Source organism: Anarrhichthys ocellatus, unplaced genomic scaffold (assembly GCF_004355925.1).
Source record: "Anarrhichthys ocellatus isolate YVR2014 unplaced genomic scaffold, GSC_Weel_1.0 scaffold2, whole genome shotgun sequence".
In the NCBI taxonomy this organism is placed as follows: Eukaryota; Metazoa; Chordata; class Actinopteri; order Perciformes; family Anarhichadidae; genus Anarrhichthys; species Anarrhichthys ocellatus.
This window is the reverse complement of record NW_022280032.1, coordinates 12,318,485-12,339,146: the sequence shown is the minus strand read 5'-3', so window position 1 is coordinate 12,339,146 and position 20,662 is coordinate 12,318,485. Positions and strand designations below refer to the sequence as shown.

General features: G+C 41.6%; 1 protein-coding gene across 2 annotated transcripts; it reads right to left on the bottom strand.

The window, feature by feature from the left end:
* Window positions 1–171: 171 nt before the first annotated feature.
* On the bottom strand, window positions 172–18,673 carry hgfb (hepatocyte growth factor b). 2 transcript variants are annotated; one of them, XM_031866833.1, is made up of 18 exons: window positions 18,523–18,673; window positions 17,059–17,218; window positions 16,725–16,837; window positions 16,002–16,116; window positions 14,270–14,418; window positions 12,767–12,887; window positions 11,635–11,753; window positions 9,150–9,315; window positions 8,915–9,048; window positions 6,452–6,545; window positions 5,109–5,239; window positions 4,288–4,317; window positions 3,653–3,758; window positions 3,299–3,373; window positions 2,926–3,075; window positions 2,719–2,825; window positions 2,120–2,262; window positions 172–1,607 (listed from the first exon to the last, which is right to left on the bottom strand). In XM_031866833.1, exons 1-18 carry the CDS (start codon window positions 18,569–18,571, stop codon window positions 1,428–1,430), a joined length of 2,142 nt encoding a protein of 713 aa, XP_031722693.1. In that variant the 5' UTR covers window positions 18,572–18,673; the 3' UTR covers window positions 172–1,427. The 2 variants fall into 2 exon arrangements, with proteins under 2 accessions (XP_031722693.1, XP_031722702.1); XM_031866842.1 differs by lacking the exon at window positions 18,523–18,673 and having other exon boundaries at window positions 16,002–16,201; window positions 17,059–17,150.
* Window positions 18,674–20,662: the final 1,989 nt, after the last annotated feature.

Here is a 20,662-nt window from a genome sequence, read left to right as displayed (position 1 = left end):
AGAGAGAGAGAGAGAGAGAGAGAGAGAGAGAGAGAGAGAGAGAGAGAAAAAAAGAGAGAGAGGTAAGATTTCCAAGACGAATAGCCTCTGTGCTACTGTGGTGCCATCTTCTGGTAGGGAAGCACAACAGCTTTGACTTAACTTTACAACAAGCAGGCGAACTGGCTGAGAAGATATATATTTGCTTTCAGAACATTCAAAGAGGGCATTCAAAGAATGCAACATTTAAAACATGATAGATTAAAAAAAACATTTATATAGTGACAGACATCATAAAACATTTCAAATAATTGCTGAAATTGGGTTTAACATTTAGCATATTGGATAAGATGACATGAAATGGATATTGAATGTACATTATACAGAAAACAGAAGACAGTACTGTACAACCTGTAGAATATAGCAGCTTGCAGCATCTTTCAGTGCACACACATACAAACAGAAATGTTTTCTCACTCTTATACAAACATAGTGTGGGGGGGAGATGATAATTCATTCAGCTGAGGCTTAACCACACACACACACACACACGCACACACACACACACACACATACAAAACCCTTCTGCAGTTTTATTTTTGCATACTGACGCTGCTGCAGAATAACTACACACACTCAATGAATTAACACATGAGTTGAAGGAAATATTTGATTTTGTATAGAAAGAACTTGTGTGTACACATGAATGTTCCATGAATGCTTCTGCTTTTTAATCATATCCTATGAAGCTGACCAGCCGTAAATTCCTTTCATCTACACAGAATGTAAAGAGCACATTCATATATACAGTCAGTGGCTTTGTGATAACATTACAATACTGAAAATGGAGTTAATTTTGGTGTTTCCGTACAGCATGTCATTTATCTGATTAACACAACATTCATTTCTCTTGTTATAGATCTATAAGACCCAAATTACCTTCAGAGTGTCACAAATACACTCATTAAAATACTATGTACAGTAAGGACCACTTCATCTAGGCCCCCTGGAGATCCATGAAGCTTGACAAGAGTGCCCTTCACATTGCCCTACCACTGGATAGTTTTCTAAGTGGCCCATTGATGTACTCTACAAAAGGAGCGGCTGAACCACTGCACTTTGGTGTTAAAACATTCAAGTAAAACCAGGAATCAAGAGTATTCACATACACACATGCCACTCTGGTGGATTTGCTACCAAAAGAGAACAATAACAAATTGATGAAACCAAATGGTCTGCTTTCAACTCAAGGTATCTGTTTAAATCACAGTGTTTCCTCATGCATTCATCTATTAGGAGTGCTCTGATTAGGTTGTTTATTGGTCTGTGGGCTATGCAGGTATGGACAGCATGAAACCAGGTATCCTGAGTGCACAGCTGGATTTACAGAAGTAGAGACTCTAGGTTTGATCTAGTCCCCTGGTTCTGTTTCATTCTCTATTGAGTCTCTAGACAATCTCAGGGTTGGGGTAATATTTGAAGACCTTGTAGATCCACTGGGTGTAGAATGGCACATTGATGAAGATGCCAGGCTGGTTGGCCCGAGCACAGCCTCTGCCATGAACGCTCACTCCCACGATAACCCTTATCTCACCATCCTGACACACAAGGGGACCGCCATAATCCCTCTGCAAAGGAAATAGATTGCATATTTTTGTACGTTGCTGGTTGAGCTATGGCTAACATCACTATTTGAATTTATGACAGTGTTAAATGGAAACAAAATGCCTTTTTAAGCTCTTAGTGCCAGACAGCAACAGTATTATTTGTGAACATGGATAGTTCTCCTCCGGAGCTAGAAACCACAAAGCCAAGGCTTTGATCGCTGATGAAATTTAGAGAAACAGTCTCCAGCTGCCCTATTTACAACAGACTGAAAACTAAGCCTATGGATTCAAAGAACATTTGTTTGAGATGTGGATCAAACTGAGCTTTTGAAATATACTCATAAATTCACACTGGGTACAAGTGCTTTATCCAAATGTCTGAAGGCCTGTTTTTGTTTACCGACAAGGACTGGACGCACCATTTGAACTCTAGTGTGAAGTTTTCCTTCTGATCACTGAAACTTTATTTGGCCTCATGTTTAAATGATAAAACACCTCACTGGGAAAATAAATATGAATAAGTAACAGTTTACCTCACACACTCCCTCATTTCTCCTGCCTCCTGCACAGATCTTGGTGTTGGTGATGTGGATGTTCCCTCTGTGCATCTCTCTGCACCTCACATTACTGACAATGGGCAGGTCGACCGCCTTCAGTACGTCATCATGGCCAGTGCCTGTAAGAGTTAAAGGTTGCTCTTTATTGCCTCTGATCTGTTGTAGCATATGCAATAGAAATGCCACCATTATATTGTAGAACTCCCACGTTTTTTGGCATGATCTTGTAATAGAAATTAAATATAATTTAGTGCCCTATCATATTCAGCATATTTTCTATTTTCAAAAGCAGGGAGGGAAGAATGGTTTATACAGATTTCATGGCACATTTGAACTTTTATTAAAAATATCAATCTTCCGTGGTCCCGTCTGTATATCAAGCCACCCAACAAGCAGTACTGACCCTAAGCTACATATATGGCAACCAATTATTTGAGAGAGGGCTGTGTAACAATATACTTGTGTACCTTCAGAATAATCCAGCACTGTTGCAGGAGAATATAAATGCAATATATTACAGACCTGGGGAGTATACACAACAGCCTTAGTCAATGTAGAATATAAAATATCAGTACCTTTTGTCTCCCCCCATCCATACATTTTACATATTGTTCCTTCTGGGATTGAGCACCCTGCCACGGGTAGCTGAAGTGTATGGACATTGTCTGCAGGGAGGGCAGGCCTGGACGTATTTAATGAACACAGGAAGTGCAACGCTCAACATCACACACACATTTAAAGTATATCAATATATCTTTGACATTATTTTTCAAGGTACTTACTTAGAAAGCCTTATGAGGGCTAAACTGGAGCCCTCAGGACCACATATCACATGAGCTATGTTCACTTCCTGTCTCTTGGACCAGTCAGGAGCGCCTTCTCGAATATCTGAGACTCCCAGCCACACCCGATACTCACTGAGGTCTGGAACACTGAAGACAGAGTTCATACTTAACAAAATATTCCATATATATTACTCTCTCAGACTGGTCTGGAGAGACAGTAGAAACTGAAGAGAGTCAGTAAGGTACGAGAATACATAACCACACAAATACATTTAATACACAGAGGGTAAAGAAGCAAAATGCTCTAACAGTTCAAGGTTCAAGTAAAAGCAAAGAAATGGCATTAACAGACAGCAAACATTTAAGTTACCATGAGGAGAAGCATTGTCTGTCAGTGAGTACCCACTCCTCTCGTATTAGTGAACCCCCACACCAGTGCTGCGACCTGGAAAGAGCACAAAACACAAACAACATATCAAGGAAAGCTGTGAAATACCATATACGATCTAGTATGTACAATTTGAGGAGAGGGACATACGAGAGTGCAATGAAAAACTAACAATAATGTTCGTCCAGAGAACCACAAAATGGCTTTCACGTCTAGAACTTGACAAAGGTAGAAGTGCAGTCCTAAATGCTTCAGGATGGGTTAAATGCAGGATGTTCAACTGTTCTTCATCAGTGGTAGAGTAAAATGTGTAGAATATTAAATGCACCGCCGTACCCTTTCTGTATGCTGACCATCCAGCTGCCGTCTGATATGCCCACCGGACCTCCTCCCACAATCCTGGTTCTTTTATGGACAAAACACCCCACAGAGGACAGTTCACCTGGAAAAGCAGAGACGCACACACAAATATTTTGATATTCCTCATGCCATGCATTTCATTGAAGACATATACATGCATTCACAGGCACAGACATACTGTTAATGGTGACATTCTGTTTACACAGTTGCAAAACAAGAGGCACTTGAGCTGCCTACTGATCCGCTATAATAATCATTGTATATAAAACACAACCAGTCATTGTGATGAGGCCATTAATTAAGGTACTTATTGAATGTGTTCATATAGCACATGGGCGTCATTTGAACTCTATATGTCAAGAGGTTGAGGGGTTCATCCTCTGTTCTTGAGTTATGATGTGCAGCAAAATGAGTCCAACACAAACACAGAAACAGATGCCACCATGACAACATAATCACGTACTATAATAGCTGGACATAAAAAGGACTCCACGGGGTTCTGAAAACACCGCTACTTGCCTTGGAGGCTATCAAATACAGATCAGCAGCTGAGCCACTCGCAAAGACAGACAGAAAGACAGAAAGACAGACGAGCAGAAGGAGACACTCACCCAGTGGAATGGTGTTCTGCGAAGCATCACCTGCAGAAAGTATAGGAGACAAACAAGGGATCAGGGAGTATTAACTGATGCAAGAAAAGAGACGACCTCACACAGGGGTGTAAATTGCACGCTGTCCACAAGGGCCCTCGTATTTGTCTGTCATGTCACAATCATTTTTTTTCAGATCTGCAAGGATTTAATTAAATGTAACAAGCCTTAAAAAAATCATACCACAGTATGTGGTTGCAAGCTGTAGCTATTTACCATTCATGCTAACCAGTCTGAAACTTAATGAACATGCTCTCATAACCAGCTTATGTTGTGTAATCGATCAAAGTAAACATCAAGGATCCACTAATTAGATGTCAACATTACATTATTCTTGAATCTTCATGCAGTTTACATGACACTGCATTGCATTGCCTTTGCAACATTACTAGAACTTTGAAAAGATGTCTAATAGTAGAAAAAAAATGATAGCATTCCGTGCACACACACACACACACACACACACACACACACGCACACACACACACGATGAGTCTGGCTCTTGCTCCATGTGGGAATACTTAGAAGGAGCCCGTTTTTCTGATAGGTTGTGAATCTCCTCTGACCAACACTAACCTGCGAGTGTAGACAGTCCTACACACTGCAAATAAAGTATGTGTGTGTAAGTCAACCAGACACAGTACAAACATATCTATACTAGCTCTTTCTTTGACCAAGAAGAATGAAATATTTCACAGGCTCACAGATTGTTTTCCCTGATTGTGTGTCACTACGTGTGATTGTGTGTGACTTGAATGTACACACTCCCTTGTTGCACTCACATGGTTTTACATTACAGTAGTCCCAGGGAATGGCAGAGTTGTTGGTGTAACACCAGGGACCATGTTTGTCTTTATCAGGGTTTCTGCAGTAGCTTCCCTCCAGGCCAGCCATCAGCATGCCCCTCTCGCCACTGGACAAACACAAAAGATCCAATAACGTATCTTTTATCAACATTCAGCAAGCCCAAAAGACCATTTTCAAAACAAAAGGAAGTTTTTTTTCCCCTTTAAGCAGATAATCCGGCTGTTGATGACGCTAAAAAGGATTTGCTAGTGATTTATAACCATTAATAAAAGCTGAACAAATTTTGCCAGATAGGATCTGAACAGTCAAACTACACAGCTGTATAAACTCTGTCCCTCTAGACAAGGTAAGGAGGTAATTTGCAAAGGAATTACTCACTGAGACAGTACGCACCCATCTACACTTACATATCTAATACATGCTCGTGCAGACATATCCCACACATGAGAGTATTCTCAAAAGAATTTTAAAACCACAAACCGAACTCTTTCCCACACTGAATTCGTTGACCGATAAGGTGGAGAACTGTAAAAGAAATATAAAGGAGAAGGATGCCAGGTACCAAATCACAGCCATCCAATGTGTGTTGTGTTTCTAGCAGCTAGCATAACAGCCAGCTCTCTGTGTGTCTCCTAACTCTGACTTTTGACCCCTGAGCAGGAGCCAAGCGGTGGAGCTGATTGGCTTTGAAGTGTTCCTACAAAGGAGGGGTTTGGGGTCAAAGGTGAGGAGTGAAGTGAATATCCCCCTGCCAAGTTATCACTCGGAGTCATTCCTGCTGAGTTAGGTCATCTTCAGGGAAACACTTCTCTAGCCATTAGAAGATGCTGGAGAGGCTAGTCACGGCACCCGCAGGAGCCGTTTTCTCCTCTGAGGAACAAGAGGCCTGACTTGATCCACTAACAACAACAATAAGATGTAATGGAGGTCACTAATAGGGCGCCTCCCGCACTAACCACCATGTCTCAGGTTCCAGACATGATTCTCAAAAACACAGACACATTTCCATGCACATTGAGGCTGTGAAGCATAAGCTTGTATCACGAAGAGCTAAATAACTCTTTCTACTGTTGAGACCCATGAAACATGAATTTTCTGCTCATTATCAGTGATTTTCTTTGATCCCATTGAGCTTTTAAATAACTTCTATACTGTGTTAGACTCTCTCTCATGGGTTACATGTACTGGAGCTGTGTCTTGATGTCTATTTTAGGCAGAGGCACTTGTCTGATTGATGGTGCAGGTCTGTTTTGTACATCATAGGAGGGGTTTGGAAAAGTTATTAGGTTAGAAAGAAGCAGGGATCCAGTCGGCTGACCTGTTGCTGTGGTCTCTCCAGGGAGTACAGGGGAGGTTTGATCTCGTCCTTGACTGCTCTCCTTGGTAATTCTCCCCAAAGCCTTCATAGCAGTCTGGATTTTGACAAAAAAAAGAAATAAAATGAGACAATGCTTCTGCCAACCAGTCAAGTTGCAGTTTACATACATCTCTATCCAAACTGTTATCACTTCACCCTTTTGTCTAACTAGTCGTTTGTGTGAAATTGTCAAAATTAGCACATGAATTCTTCAGTTATGCTGTTTTGTGAGGTCTGACCAACATAATCTAATCAGTTCAACTTTGAGTCTAAGTGGACATTTGTGCCACATTGGAAGAAATGTGCTCAAGCGTTCCTGAGATATCACGCGAATGGGAAGGGCATGAGGTCAGAGTGACTTTGACCTTTGACCACTAAAATCTAATCAGTTCATCCTTGAGTCAATGGGCTTTTGTCATATCTCAATTTTCTGCCTCCTCGTCTCCTTGTGGCGCAGAAATCGATCTCAGTGCTCCATCTTGAAGGACGTTCCAAATCCTAAAATGCATCTTGAGGAGCGAAGAGCAATGAGACTTGCCAGAGGGGCTATATGCGACGAAGCAGAGGATTATCCTTTACGCAGTCTTTTCAGCACACGATATATATCACTCAATCATATATAAAATATATGTCACTCTTTATTTGTACAGCACTTTTTATACAAACATTTGTAGTGCTTCACACAATAAAATGTATGAAAGCTGCAACATATAAATGTGTGTGTGTTAAATAAACATTTAGGACATCTGTACATTCTTATCGCATTATACCATTTTGTGAATTGAAATAAAAGTAAATATATAAGTTGTCATGAACACCGTTATGCTCATCTGAGATCATAAAATACAGCGGTATAATCACACAATGGACAGCTGATGCAGGTGTGCCACAATTCATATTTAATTGACGTCACTTTAAAATGACGGCTTCAAGGCAAGGATGTCTCATCTGTTAAATGCCTGTTGCCTCGACTCCTCTCTCCTCATGTCTCTTCCTCGCCTCCTCAACTTCCATCTCACATGGGAGGGACTAAGACGCAAGGAGAAAAGACGAGTAAAGGAATCGAGGCTGTACAAACTAGTATAGGAGAAAGCCCTTAAAAGGACGTTTGTGCCAAAATTGAAGAAATTCCCTCAAGGTGTTCCTGAGATATTGCATTCACGAGAATGGACTGGACGGAAAAACCTAAAACACAATGCCTCCGGTCACAGCTTTCGCAGATCTTAAAAAGATACACAACTGGCAGTACTCTACAACAATAGTTTTTGTACATTTTTGCCATACAGTATTGTTGTACAGTACTACAAACTATTTAACCCTCCTGTTACCTTCAAATTTACTAACACCTGTTATCCTGGGGTCATTTTTGACCCCAGCAATTTGAACCTGCAGAACATTATTGCAATTAAAATTGCTACCCAAGTTTATGTGTCAGGTACTTAGTTTTTTGTTGACTACCTAAATAGCCCTTTAAATAAAACAACCCCCCCCCCCAACACCCAAACCCGTATACATCCAGAATCCCTGTTACGGGACTATGGAGAAATATGCAGATCACCATCAAATCTCACTGATTGACCTAAAATTGGAAAGAGATATTTTTTGGGTGTTTTAATGGCTTTACATATAACTTTACATATCAACATGTTGAGTTTGTGTTTACCCAGTTGTTCCCATTAAATTAGGAAAAGTCATTCAATATTAAACCAAAAATATGATGTCTCATTTATTTAGAACATTTTGTGTTGTCCTGGGGTCAAAAATGACCCCAGGACAACACAAGGGTTAAAAAAGTGTTATGCGCAGCAGAATAAAAACAACCCTTAGTTTCTGCGCTAATGTGGTTGTCATTGGATCTAGAATACACTGGGCTGGGAACACAAAGAAGTCGTCCACAATGATGCCTTAGAAAAACATGGGCCATAAATAAGGTTTTGAAGTCACCCTGCATCTCATTTCTTTATGGGAATGTATTCAACCCTCAATACAACCTCAGAGGGGGTTTGCAATCCCAATGCAAGGCTACATACTCTCGAACACATGTCTCGAAGATCCCTTGGGAAATTTGCATTTCTGTACTCAGTCTTAGATCTACATCTTTTACTTCCAAATCTCTTGCTATCCCAGAAAAACTCCCATCCAGCACTACATCCACTCCATCTTTCACTGTCCAGTGAGACCTGACGATCGTGAGCTGCTGTCAGAGTATGTTTATGTGAGACTAGGTGGTCAGTCCTTCCCACAGTTCTATAGGGCTACAGTACTCCGCTGGGACAGAGAATACGTGGCTACAAGCCAATATGTGTGGTTACAGGGTCTCATGTGAACTCGTCCACACAATATAAAAATATAGACTAATTCTCTGCTTGGGAGTAAAATTCAGCTTTCTCCTTGCTGTTTTGGGCGTAAAATAAAGTCTCTCACCAATGATGGGCTTGTTTTGGGTGCCGCACTGCGGGATGTTGGTGCAGAACATTGTGCGGACCCTTGGGTCCGTAGTGAAGCACCACGGGCATTCTTGGCCATCTGGATTGCGACAGTAGTTTTCTCTCAAGTCTCTGGAAAACACAGATAAAGTCATCCTGTAATCTGCTTGGATATAAGTGCATGCAGGTGGGTGAGTGAGGGGATGGCTGTCTTATGTGAGAGTCTGACTCACTTGCAGGGGTAGGCTTGAGGTATGAATGTGTGGTTATGGGGGTACTGAGAGTCCCAGCGTTGGCAGATAAGCCCGGTGGGCATCACGTCTACTGTCCCCCGATATCCCTCTCCTCTGCCCTGGTAACACTCGGTTGTTTCCACCACATTACTTTTAGGAGACGTTTCTGTAAAATAGCAAAAATATATTAAGGGGTGGGTGACTTTGGTAAAGGTAACATAAAGCATGTTTATATTTATTCAAATTATTTGAATGAACGTGAATACCTGGATATAGGAAATAGTTTGATTAAGGTCTCGACATAGTTATTCAGCCTTTTAACAACCCAAGTTTACACAGGTTTTATAGGGTAATAAAAATACAAGTAATGACACTAGATCATGTTGTGTTATAGCTGAAACATGAAAGGTGTTTCAACATAACCCCCAAAATCTACATTTGCTTCGAATGCCGCCCTTTTTAAAGAAAAACACATTCACTTAAAAACACAGAATAAAAACACAGATAAATGCAGAAAACAACACTAAACAATGATTAGCTAACGATTACCTTTGTGTAATTCCATGTCATCACGAATGTTTACATGTGATTGTACCAAAACAGAAAAAGACATTTAACAAAAATATTTTGGCTTTGTTAATTTAAGCTGCGATTTGCAAAGACGTGGATAAATGGCAAATTTGTTTGAAATGGTGGATGGAGAGATGTGGGAGAATGTGAACTGCAGAGAGAGTTGGAGGTGAACTGCAGATGAACTGTGGCACTGCACTGAAACCTTGATGAACCTAACTATAGATTAGAGAATAATAACACTACATTACACGCATGGCACACTACACATTTTCCATTTGCCTTCTAGTATTATTTCTCACACTCGTACACGTGATCTAGAGCTCTCAACTCTGGTCATATAAAAAAAAACAAATGACACAATGGATTTTATCTCCAAACTGTTAACATGAAACAGTCCAGACTGTAACAGACAATTTGCTCTGATCAGAGGTGATACCCAAATCAATTGGCCTACTGTCTGCACCCTTGGGTCTTAGAGTGTTTACATGAGGGTTACATGATATACTTCCCTTTATCGGGTTAAGAACATGTTATTGTTGTACATGTAAGAACAATTACAAAAAAATAATGAATAGCAAATGATCCAGCACACTTAGTGTGACAAGACTTTTTACATGCTGAATGGCTAAATAGCCTCAATGTCTTGGCCACCTGCTTTCCCCAGAACAGCTCATTCTACGGATTTACAGGACCCACAGGGTAATGAGGCTGATATGGACAGAATTGGAAAAACAAGGCAGGGGATCTTATCTGCTCTACTTTTCTTTACAGAAGGGCTGCTCATTACGCACAAGTTACACCAGTTCATTAGCCTGCACATTGTGCGTGATTGTATCCAACAATGTGCTAGGCTGCAGATCTTCAAGACTCTAAAACAGACATTTTCTGTCCAGACAATATGTCTAAAAATAGATATGCACTAGTTGTGACAGTAAACAAAAGAGCAGGCCTTGACAAAAGAACACTTTGTCTCTCTCCTCTCTGCCTTGTTTTGATTAAGACTAACCGAGTCGTAAACTTGGTCTGTTCCCATCAAACTCTCATATCAGAGAGAGAGAGAGAGAGAGAGAGAGAGAGAGAGAGAGAGAGAGAGAGAGAGAGAGAGAGAGAGACAATTTTTCTAGGGGGGAAAAGAAGAGGGGAATAGTGAATCACTGGGTCAACATGGAGGAGTGCCATCTAGTAAACATGGTGCCAGGATTGCTGATGATTTTAGCAGGCAAACAGGCCCGTCACAGACCCCGGAGAAAGAAGCTGAACCCAACAATAACACTAGGGCTCTCTCTGTTTTATGTTCTTGAGGACCACAGTGGCTGTCTCAGGGACTCGTCACTGATTATAGGTCAACTAAGAGCATGATGCACTGCTAAGTATAGACACCCAAAACACAAAGGCGTGACACATACACCTAGCTCTTACACATCAATCACACTGCTTATGCTAAGTGTATGAGGTGTAATGAAAGCAATCTGCTTGTAGTATGTGTGACCCTGGTGTTGTGTCTGCATGTGTAACAGGAGATTAATGTGGAGCAGTAACTGAGCCCAGTGCAGTTTGACCACCACACATAAGAGCTGGCATAGAACAATAAACAGCAGTCCAGTGGCGCAGGGGGAAAATAAACATTCTGGCTATTAGAGAAGACATAACAGAGCCAAACCAAAGAAGGGAACTGAGTGCGTGAGTGTGTGTGTGTGTGTGTGTAAGTGTGTGTGTGTATTCCATAGCTTAAGCCAATGAGAGGGAGAGGAATGGTAAAATGAAAGGTACAGGAAGTTGTAAATGCTGGTGCCTTCATTCACACTTTATGGGCCTGTACAGAACATAAACACACCCATGCAGACATGCATAGACTTCCACTTAACATGCATGCCTTTCAGCCGCACACAAACAAACACACGTGCATGCTTACCACAAACTTTGATGTTGCAGTACTCCCAGGGTGTGTTTGGGTCCATGGTAAAGCACCAGGGTTTGTGGCGTCCGTCTGGGTTCCTACAATAGTTATCATCCAGGCCCTTGTCAGGGTACCTAATGCAAAACATGCAGTATAACAACTTTAATGTTCAGACAAAATGTGAGACATGAGTGAAAAACGTAGCACTAAACAACTATCACACTGTTGCACAACCCTTAGCCCAACTCTCTTACTTGCAATTAAGTTGTAGTGATACAAAACACTAATTGTCACATTTCTTAAAGCCCAGAGGTGCCTGAGAAGAAAATCGTATTTCTTTTTTTCTTCTGATTCCTCAAGAGAACAGTGTAGAAGTTGAGAGCCAATTCCCTCTTGCACATAATTGAAGCATTTATAACTGGGATGGTACAAGGAATGCATCTGTGAATCTGTTCAGAGGGAGATAATAGGCTGCACCACTACAGGTGTTCTACAGTAAGTCATCCCAAAGTCCCACATCCCTCCAAGCCTGCAGCGTCCAGGCATGCAGCATCAGGCTGTGGGGCCCTCTCATTGCATTAGCGCTATGAGCAGTCTGGGACCTCGTTTACACAAACACTGGGATGATTAAGGATGTGTTAACGAGACCCTACTAATCCAGAACACCTGCTATATGACTAGTTGGAGCACACAGCAGACATGCACATACACAAACAAGCATCATGTAAGGAATCATAATAGAGACTAAAATATATGGCCTGCCTAAAATAGCTATAAGTCTATCTTATGGCTGGACACAAGTCTTCTTTATAATCTATTGAGAGCTTAAAGGAATTTGAGCCAATTAAGTGAAAACTAAAAGTTTTCCCAGCATAGTGCTGCTGAAAACATAAAATTACACACTGGATTCTGATGGCATTCCTTCAGGGAAAGACACACTGGCTGACTCCAAATCACTTTAGAGCTAGCGCACCATGACCTCAGGAAATGATTGTGTGAACGTACTAACGTATAAAGTATTCTCATCAAACTTGTTGCTATTAAACTATATATATCCATGCGTGTGGACTTAAGTGTGATTGAGCATGCACAATTTAATATCATGCTGAGTGATGCAGATGCATGTGTGTGTGTGTGTGTGAATTACCTTTTGGGGTGGTACAGGTGTTTGTGTGGATCATCCAGGTCCCAGCGCTGGCATTCCTTTCCACTTTCTGTGTGGTCCATGGGTCCTCTGTAATCTTCCCCATTACAGTTCATACACTCAACTACACACACATGCACACACAGACGCACACACCCACAAACACAGAGCAATAGCTTAGAGGAACACAGAATCAAACTACCAGAAATTCACTTAACAAAAAAGAGAACCTCCTAAATAAATTGAGAGCACAGAATGAAAATGAATAAATCACTTTAAGTAGTATATCTATGGGTTGACAAAGCAATAAACTTGTACATTGTGGATTATCCAACGTAATACATATTAGGTCATGATTTTCTGTCCTAAAATGGAAATGCAACATTTTTGCAATAAAACCCCCCATTTGTAGGTGATAGATCTCCTTTAAGTTAAGACATTATACAGATACACTTAATGTATGGACTTATTGTGTCTTACACCAATGATCTCTTAGATGTAGAGAAGGGACCGTGTTTTGCACGGTGACTAGTACACACTGTCTAGTGTAAACAACAGAGAGCTTGCAGATTAGGAACAGATGTTGATGAGTCCACTGCTGCCATGACAGAGCACATTTAATACCACTGGCTGCGTGTGTAGGTGTGTTTGCGTGTCCGTGTGTATGTTTCCTATTTGGACCAGCTAATTTCTAGTGAACCATTTCCAGTCATTTTCTTCTGAACGAACGCAGGTGCTCTATCAAAATAAAAAGCTCTGTTGTACAACTTGTGATAACACAGTGAGACACCATATGTGAGTTGGAGAGCAAGAAAGGATTCCCATCCTGTCTTATCGCCTGGTTCCTCATTAAGGTGATCCAGTGTCATACATGCAGAGGAAACAACCCCTTCTGACAGCATGAATCCCCAGGGATTAGATAACAGAGGTCATTATCATCCCTTTCTTCAGGGAGACATCAATGCCTGTAATACTGTGGCTGAAACACCAATGGGAAAGTGTTTTTCTATCATGTTTTTCTTATACTTACTCATAACTCGAACTCAGCGGTTACCTTCTACTTGTACCACAGGGATGGATAAAGTAGCAAACAAGTTATCCATAGGAGACGACAGGGGATTAATATCCTCTAACATTCCAGCCCCAGCCTCTTTAGGTTCAAACCATTTACAAAACCTGAACCTGATGGAATGAGAGAGGACAGCATAAACTGAGCCACACACCTGGAAACGGCTGCAGCTAGCCTACGCAAATCAAGAAAATCTGTGCCCCACACACATATACACCTAGAGATGTAGAGTTGAGCACAGTTAGAGCCAGCGTTGCTTATTCCAAAGCACTATGTGATTGCCTAATTTGCTGCAGCTCATTTCAGACTATCAAGCCCGATTTGGTGCGGCAATTTGCAATGTGGAATGGACATTATTTTAAGATAAATGTCTGCCCAGATACATACAAACATATTTTGTGTGTGTGTGTGTGTGTGTGTGTGTGTGTGTAGCCTACCCTGTGAACACTGTGGTATGCCACACTCCTGGTGTCTGAGCTGTGGTCGTGGGTCAGTGGTGAAGCACCATGGGCCAACAGTGGAGTTGTCTGGATTGCGACAGTAGTTTTCTCTGAGGTCCTTCTTCCTGAATCTCTTAGACATGAATCTGTCAGAAGCAGAGCAGCAGTTACATAAACAGTTAGATGTACCAAGACCGGTTGCCAAAAAATACAGCTGGCATGCAGAGCAACTTGGTTTTGAAAAACACCCAAGGTCACAGAGTCTGTTCTCTTTTTATACATCTGTAACAGAATGATGAATCATTTGCTCATTGAAGAGGGAGCTGCTCTCTGATGGCTGAAACCTGCCTTGTAAACATGTGAAAATGAACAAGTGTAAAAGTAATTGATGGCAACGCTAAAAGGTCAAACCGTCAACGTCAAGATGGTATTAATGATAGAAAACACATTAATATGTAGAAGCAATGTTAGTTTTCCATGAGGCCGGTTCTGAATATAGTGTAAACACTCTGACAAATGACTCATACCTTCTACATCAGGCTAGCACATGGCTGTAGTCATCAGTTGCAATGACGGACATAGTGTAGTCTTTGAGTCAAGCTGTGTTTTTCCACATAATGATGAAAAGATAAAGTTTTGAACTAGTCTTTCAGTGGAGTGGGTAATGACAGGTACAGAAATGAGAGGGCCTTTTCTAGGGAATCCAAAATGAGAAGAAACCTTTCATGGATAAAAATGCAATTTGTTCTGTGTGTGTCTGTGTGTGTGTGTCAGAGTTTCCCTGTAAGCAGACTGATAAAACATACAAAGCACCTGGGTTTAATTACCTGATCTAGAGAGACATTAACAGCAGTCTGATAAAGCAGGTTCACTGGAGGTACAAACGCACACTGCCCTCTTTGATTCGTCTGCTGCAGCAACATCTCACTACAAAGCCTTTCAAAGTCATTTAATACCTCTGAGAAGAGGGGAGTGGAGAAGGAAGGAGGTAGCATGTGGTTCAAAGAAAATAAAGGTCTAAGACGAAATTTACTGTATGTGTCATTTCTGAGGTTCTCTGATGGTTATTAATATTGGCAAGTGATAAACTTTGTCCTTACTGTAGTGGAATTTTCATTGTCCTCCCTTCACACAAAATACTGCTGTCTTTCTAATATTAACGAAGATTATAGGATGAATGCAGTTATCTTGTTGCTTACCAGGCAATTACTCAAGATCAGTGCTAATTTAACTTTGATAATCCTTTAGAAAGCATTGCCTCACTTGCATCTTTTGTCTTTAAACTCCACTTAATTGGCTCTTTCTTCAACTGGGAGCTACCCTGCATCAGAAAGTATGCCTGCGTATTGAAAAATGAGCTTAATCTGTGAATTTAGCGAAGGGATGTACCTTCAATTTAATCAAAGGCTGCATATTAGATATTATCATAATCCCAGTAAAATACACACACACATGCACACACACAAACACACACACACCTAGATAAACAGTAGGGACGCAGCAGGAAATGATCTGTGACTGTGTAAAGTGTTACAATGAGGTCAGTTCTGATGAATGACTACTCCCAGGAGCCTAATCAACCCTTAATATGTCATACTCATGTACACACACACAGACTAGCCCCTAGCTACTAGCTAATTGTATCACTAACAGGCCGACACTAACCATAAGAAGCAGCTTCAACACTACTTTGTTTGATTTTGTGGTGAAAAGTACATCAGATTCTTACTTGTGTTCATGAGGAATAGGAGAGGCCCAGGCCTGGCACAGGATCCCGCTCACTGTCACCGACCTCCGCCCCCTGTAGCTCTCCCCTGTACCCACAATGCACTCCCTCACATAGTCTGAAAGAGAGAGGATGAGGAGAGACAGCAGCAGAGAGACGAGATGACAGCAAAAGCCAGCGAGTAAGTGGGATGAGCCAACAATCTGAATGCAGTGTTGTGTACACAGAGCCAGTATGGATGATGAAGAAAACAGACAGAAGGAGATGTTCAGCTATAATGCTGAGCTTAACAAGGACGGGACAATGCCAAAAGCTCAATCTGTTTTCCTAATCTTGTGCAAAACATTTGGATCCAGTAAAATAGCTTACACAGCTTGCATGTTCACTGTTGTGGTCAGTCAGACTCAAATGAGATGGGGGTTTCCATCGTTTAAACAAACTTAATGAGAGAAAATGAACCATAATCTGCTGCCACACAATAAACAGGACAATGGGTATTGCCCTTCCTTCACTTGCTCCTTAGGGATGCATCAAAACAAATAATCACTCTGAAAATAGGTATTTATAGAGTTATATAATGCATATATTAAATCATCAGGGAATAGACTTAAGCGTTTCTGCTGATTGGAAGTGAGACTATGTAGCGATGTGGGGGGAAGGGTGGGGCACACAAACACCACTATAGTGTCAGCTGGTAAAGAAAAAAGTTGGAACAGTAGAGGGCACCTTTCTTTTGATACAGTTGGTAGTTGAAGTCCTGTTGGCTCTGAGCTGCTGGTGAGTTCCTGTCAAACGACAGCCACTGGCATTTCCTGTTGTTATGATCATAGAGGAATGCTCTGGAGAATAAGGAGGGAAGGAAAGGAAGAACAGAGAAAAAGGGGAAGAGTGAATAATACATGAATATGATTAGCAGCTATATGAGGCCTGCTAAACAAGACAGACAAAGTCCATCACTGTGTATTGACAGCCATTCATCCACAGTGTGGGAGACTTACTTTACCATGTTACAAAGAAACACCCTGCAGTTTAAAGGTTTAAGCAATAAGAGCAAACATACCTGCAGCTGAAAGGAAGTCGTCTGTTGTGACTGCAGGCTTTGGCACACTTTGCCATGCTCAGCTTCTTGCTTTTGGTCAGGGGAGAGGAATCGGGAGACACAACAACCAGCCGTATACCATCAGTCTTCTGGTAGTCCTGGAGTGCATTTCGTTTGCCCTCTGATACACAATGACATAACATGTCCATGACCATTCAGCAGTATTTACAGCTAGGCTGCCACCACAAGGGCTATCTGATGACAATAATTATAGTTTGCTAATTAACTTTTTTTCTGTAGTAATTTATTATGTATAGAATATACAAAACATATAATTGCATTTTACCTGTAAGGTAAACAAGGTTTATTATTATTAAGTTTGTTGATTAAAATGAATAAATAATGAATTTACATGCACACAAACACACTAGCAAACCCCGCTCTGTGGTCTGCGAGGCAGTGTGGATAATCTGCTGATGAGCAGGTAGACTGAGAACACTGTGCAACAGCATACAATGTGCGAATTAGTCTGCTTTAACTTCATCTACAAGACTTAATAGGATGCGTTGTCATGTATTTCTGCTCCCATTGTGATTCCTATTGCCTCAGTTGTTAACAGGTTCTCTGCAGAATTAGAATTTACATATAAACAAAAAAACTCCTTTCTCCATCTCAACCCTCTGTCTTTATGCACTTCAATCGATTCAAGAGCTCAGAAAAAAACTTAATCATGTGGTGTTTCTGATGGAAAGGTGCCTGACAATCTATGGATTCTTGGAATCGCATCATGTAAACAGCATACACATCAGAGCGGGTGTTCAGATTCAGTCGGCGTATTTGGGTGTCCGGGGATGCGGTGAGCAACCTGAGGATCGCAGAGGACCGGAGGCATCGTGTTTGTCCGATCCTCAACTTGTGTTCACCGAGCAGCGAGCCGCAAAAACCGCACTCTGTTGGAACGACAGGATGCCTGAAGCACTCGTTTTAATTGTCAAAGGATGATTTTGTGGTACAGGTGGCTGCATATATTCCTTTATCATAGAGTGTATTTATTTCGTTTCGCGATCCATTCAGTTCGTCTTAATGCGTCCTTAAATGCGCTCTGGCATGGAGCGATTGCACTCCAGCATGAGTTGTGATTAAAAAGCCACTGCTAGATCGTTACAGATAAAAGCATGGTATTCGTCTTTCTTCCAGGAAAGGCCAATTTAAGAAATGTTCACATGATGACTACGAACCACTTAAACTACACTTTCTTTTTAGAATTAGACAAATAACTAATATAAATATTTGTTAACAAAGCGCTGCCCCATCCATTCTAAATATGTAGAAAGCGATTGTATGGAATGCTCCATACAACAGAACATAATATACTAATAAAGCCTTTGCGAACTCGTGTCATTTTCGCAGTGCGCGCAGTGTTGTGACACCAGCTCCAGCCCAGTGGAAGACGATATGGAGCAAAATGGTTTTATCCAAACTTACCAGAACAATAAATGACGAAGAGTCCGAAAATGAGCTTGTAAATCCACATCGCAGCGTCACAGAACGACAGTTTCCGAGACAAATGGGAAAATGCTGCTTGCTGTGCTGTCGGACTGCAACTAGGAGATGTTGCTTTCACCACTGCACAGATGATGCGTCTCCTCTCTAAGTAGTTCCTCGCCTCCCTCCCTCCCTCCCCGTGCGTGTGTATGACTTTATCTCTCTCACCCTTTCTTTCTCTATTTCTCTTTTCAATAACGTGTTCTTCATCGGCCTGAATGTCACATATAAGCTTCATTAACAGTGATGCATATACCAATTGCCTTTCCATTCTCTCCATCCTTATCAGTGCAGATCTTTGTAATATTGTTATCAGGCTGTTGTTTTACCATTATGTTCTGACTCAATTGCCCAATAAACAAGACCTCCTTTATAAGAAAATACAAGCAGATTGTGGTTCTGACAGAGGCACACTATAAACCTCTATGGAAAAATTGTAGGAATAGCATAATAATAATTGTATTCTCTGTCAGACAGCAGCATCCCACTCAATCATTGTCTTGTATCCCCCCCCCCCAGATCACCAACCAGCACAGTGTACACAACTAAACAGATATTGGCAGGCACTTGTCAACACCGGGAAATTCAATAGGGATGTAAAATAGGAGGGGGAGTGTGTGCAGGGTTGTTTATGCTACTTTCCTCCTTCCCCCCTTTATCAGATAAGAAGTGAAGTTACGGGTGGGGGGTGGATGAGGACAAGGCATCCCGATCCATCTACTGAGTGTCATCTCTATTTCCAGCGATGACAGCATGAGATAGGAGATGTGACACTTAGCTGGCCTTAGCGTTTTCTCTAAACATCTCTGATGCGGCAGTCAAAGAGCAGCGCTCCTGTCCTCTAGTGACAGTCCGATGAGGTGCACAGTAAAAGAAATCACAATAGTTATCCCACTGCAGATTGAGAGTTACAGTATCGTGAGGATTCCCAGTATTTACTTTAAACAGAGGACTAGATGGGTTAATATGTAGGGGGAGAAGGTCTCAATCTCCATCTTCTCTCTGGTTCAATGAGTAATGCTCCTGCGGCTTCCTGAGAGGACCACAGAGTCATACACAATAATAAACATCAGCATGAGTCAGATACTTTCACTGGAGCAGAGCACAAGTCTCTTTTCGCTCAGTCTCTCTCCCTACATTCAGTTACGCACATACACATGCAATGCAACCACACACGCTGTCTCTTGCATGCAAACATGCATTCAGACTCTCTTTCTTCGGTCACATTCACAAACACGCATGCTCACACATAACGAGCAGCAGATTGAGCTAGTTTGAGCCCCCATCACCACAATCTCATTACTGACTCTCCCAGCAAAAATCCAGTGGGTGTTTTCACTGCGTCTGAGAGCCACGACTTCTGCTAAAAGATGGAAATTAGAGAGACCTGGTAGCCTACTGCTCGTCACCATTCAAGACTCCTCACATCTGTGGCTGGTTATTGCCAGAAATGTCATATCTTCATGCAGCTAGTAATGGAGGGAGGAAGTTCAGTTGGAGATGGAGATGATATGGAGATGAAGAAGTTGATGCTGAGATAGCGTAGATGAAGAGCAATGTGAGTAAAATGGATGGACTGTAGCAGGAAGGCACAATACAGACAGTGTGCTGAAGGCCGGGCTGTCTCAGTGCATATTTGTGGAGTGTGGGGAGTATTAATAGACTTCCTGCAGATTTGTTTGGAAGTTTTTGTGTGCATGGTGTGAGTCATGCTTTGTATACTGTGATACATCTGTACATGTGTGCGTATGTATGCATCCATATGTGTTTTTCATCTGCAGCAAGTTACTTGGACCTCGCTGTGACCTCTAATCGTTCCAGCCTCTCTTCCAGATTACAGCCATTCGACCGTATGTAGAAGAGATAGAGTGGGATGGAAAATTGAAAGCAGGGATGACAGGGATAGGGAACAGACAGTGTGATAGTTTGAGTGAGACGGGGAGAGATAAGGAAAGTGGAACGGGACCCAGATTGAGGAAGTGCAGAGCAGAGGTGGCTGAGGTATTTCACTCTAATGAGAAACTAAAGACATTTATGGGTTGTGTGTGTGTGTGTGTGTGTGTGTGTGTGTGTGTGTGTG

Bases quoted from the DNA above. Each gene is read 5' to 3' on its own strand.
- hgfb (XM_031866833.1), bottom strand. From the start codon at position 18,571: ATGTGGATTTACAAGCTCATTTTCGGACTCTTCGTCATTTATTGTTCT. The intron at 9,049-9,149 runs GTGAGTCAGACT...TGTGTTTTCCAG, and splicing joins CCTCAAGCCTACCCCTGCAA to AGACTTGAGAGAAAACTACT. The intron at 3,076-3,298 runs GTAACTTAAATG...CTCTGTCTTCAG, and splicing joins AGACAATGCTTCTCCTCATG to TGTTCCAGACCTCAGTGAGT.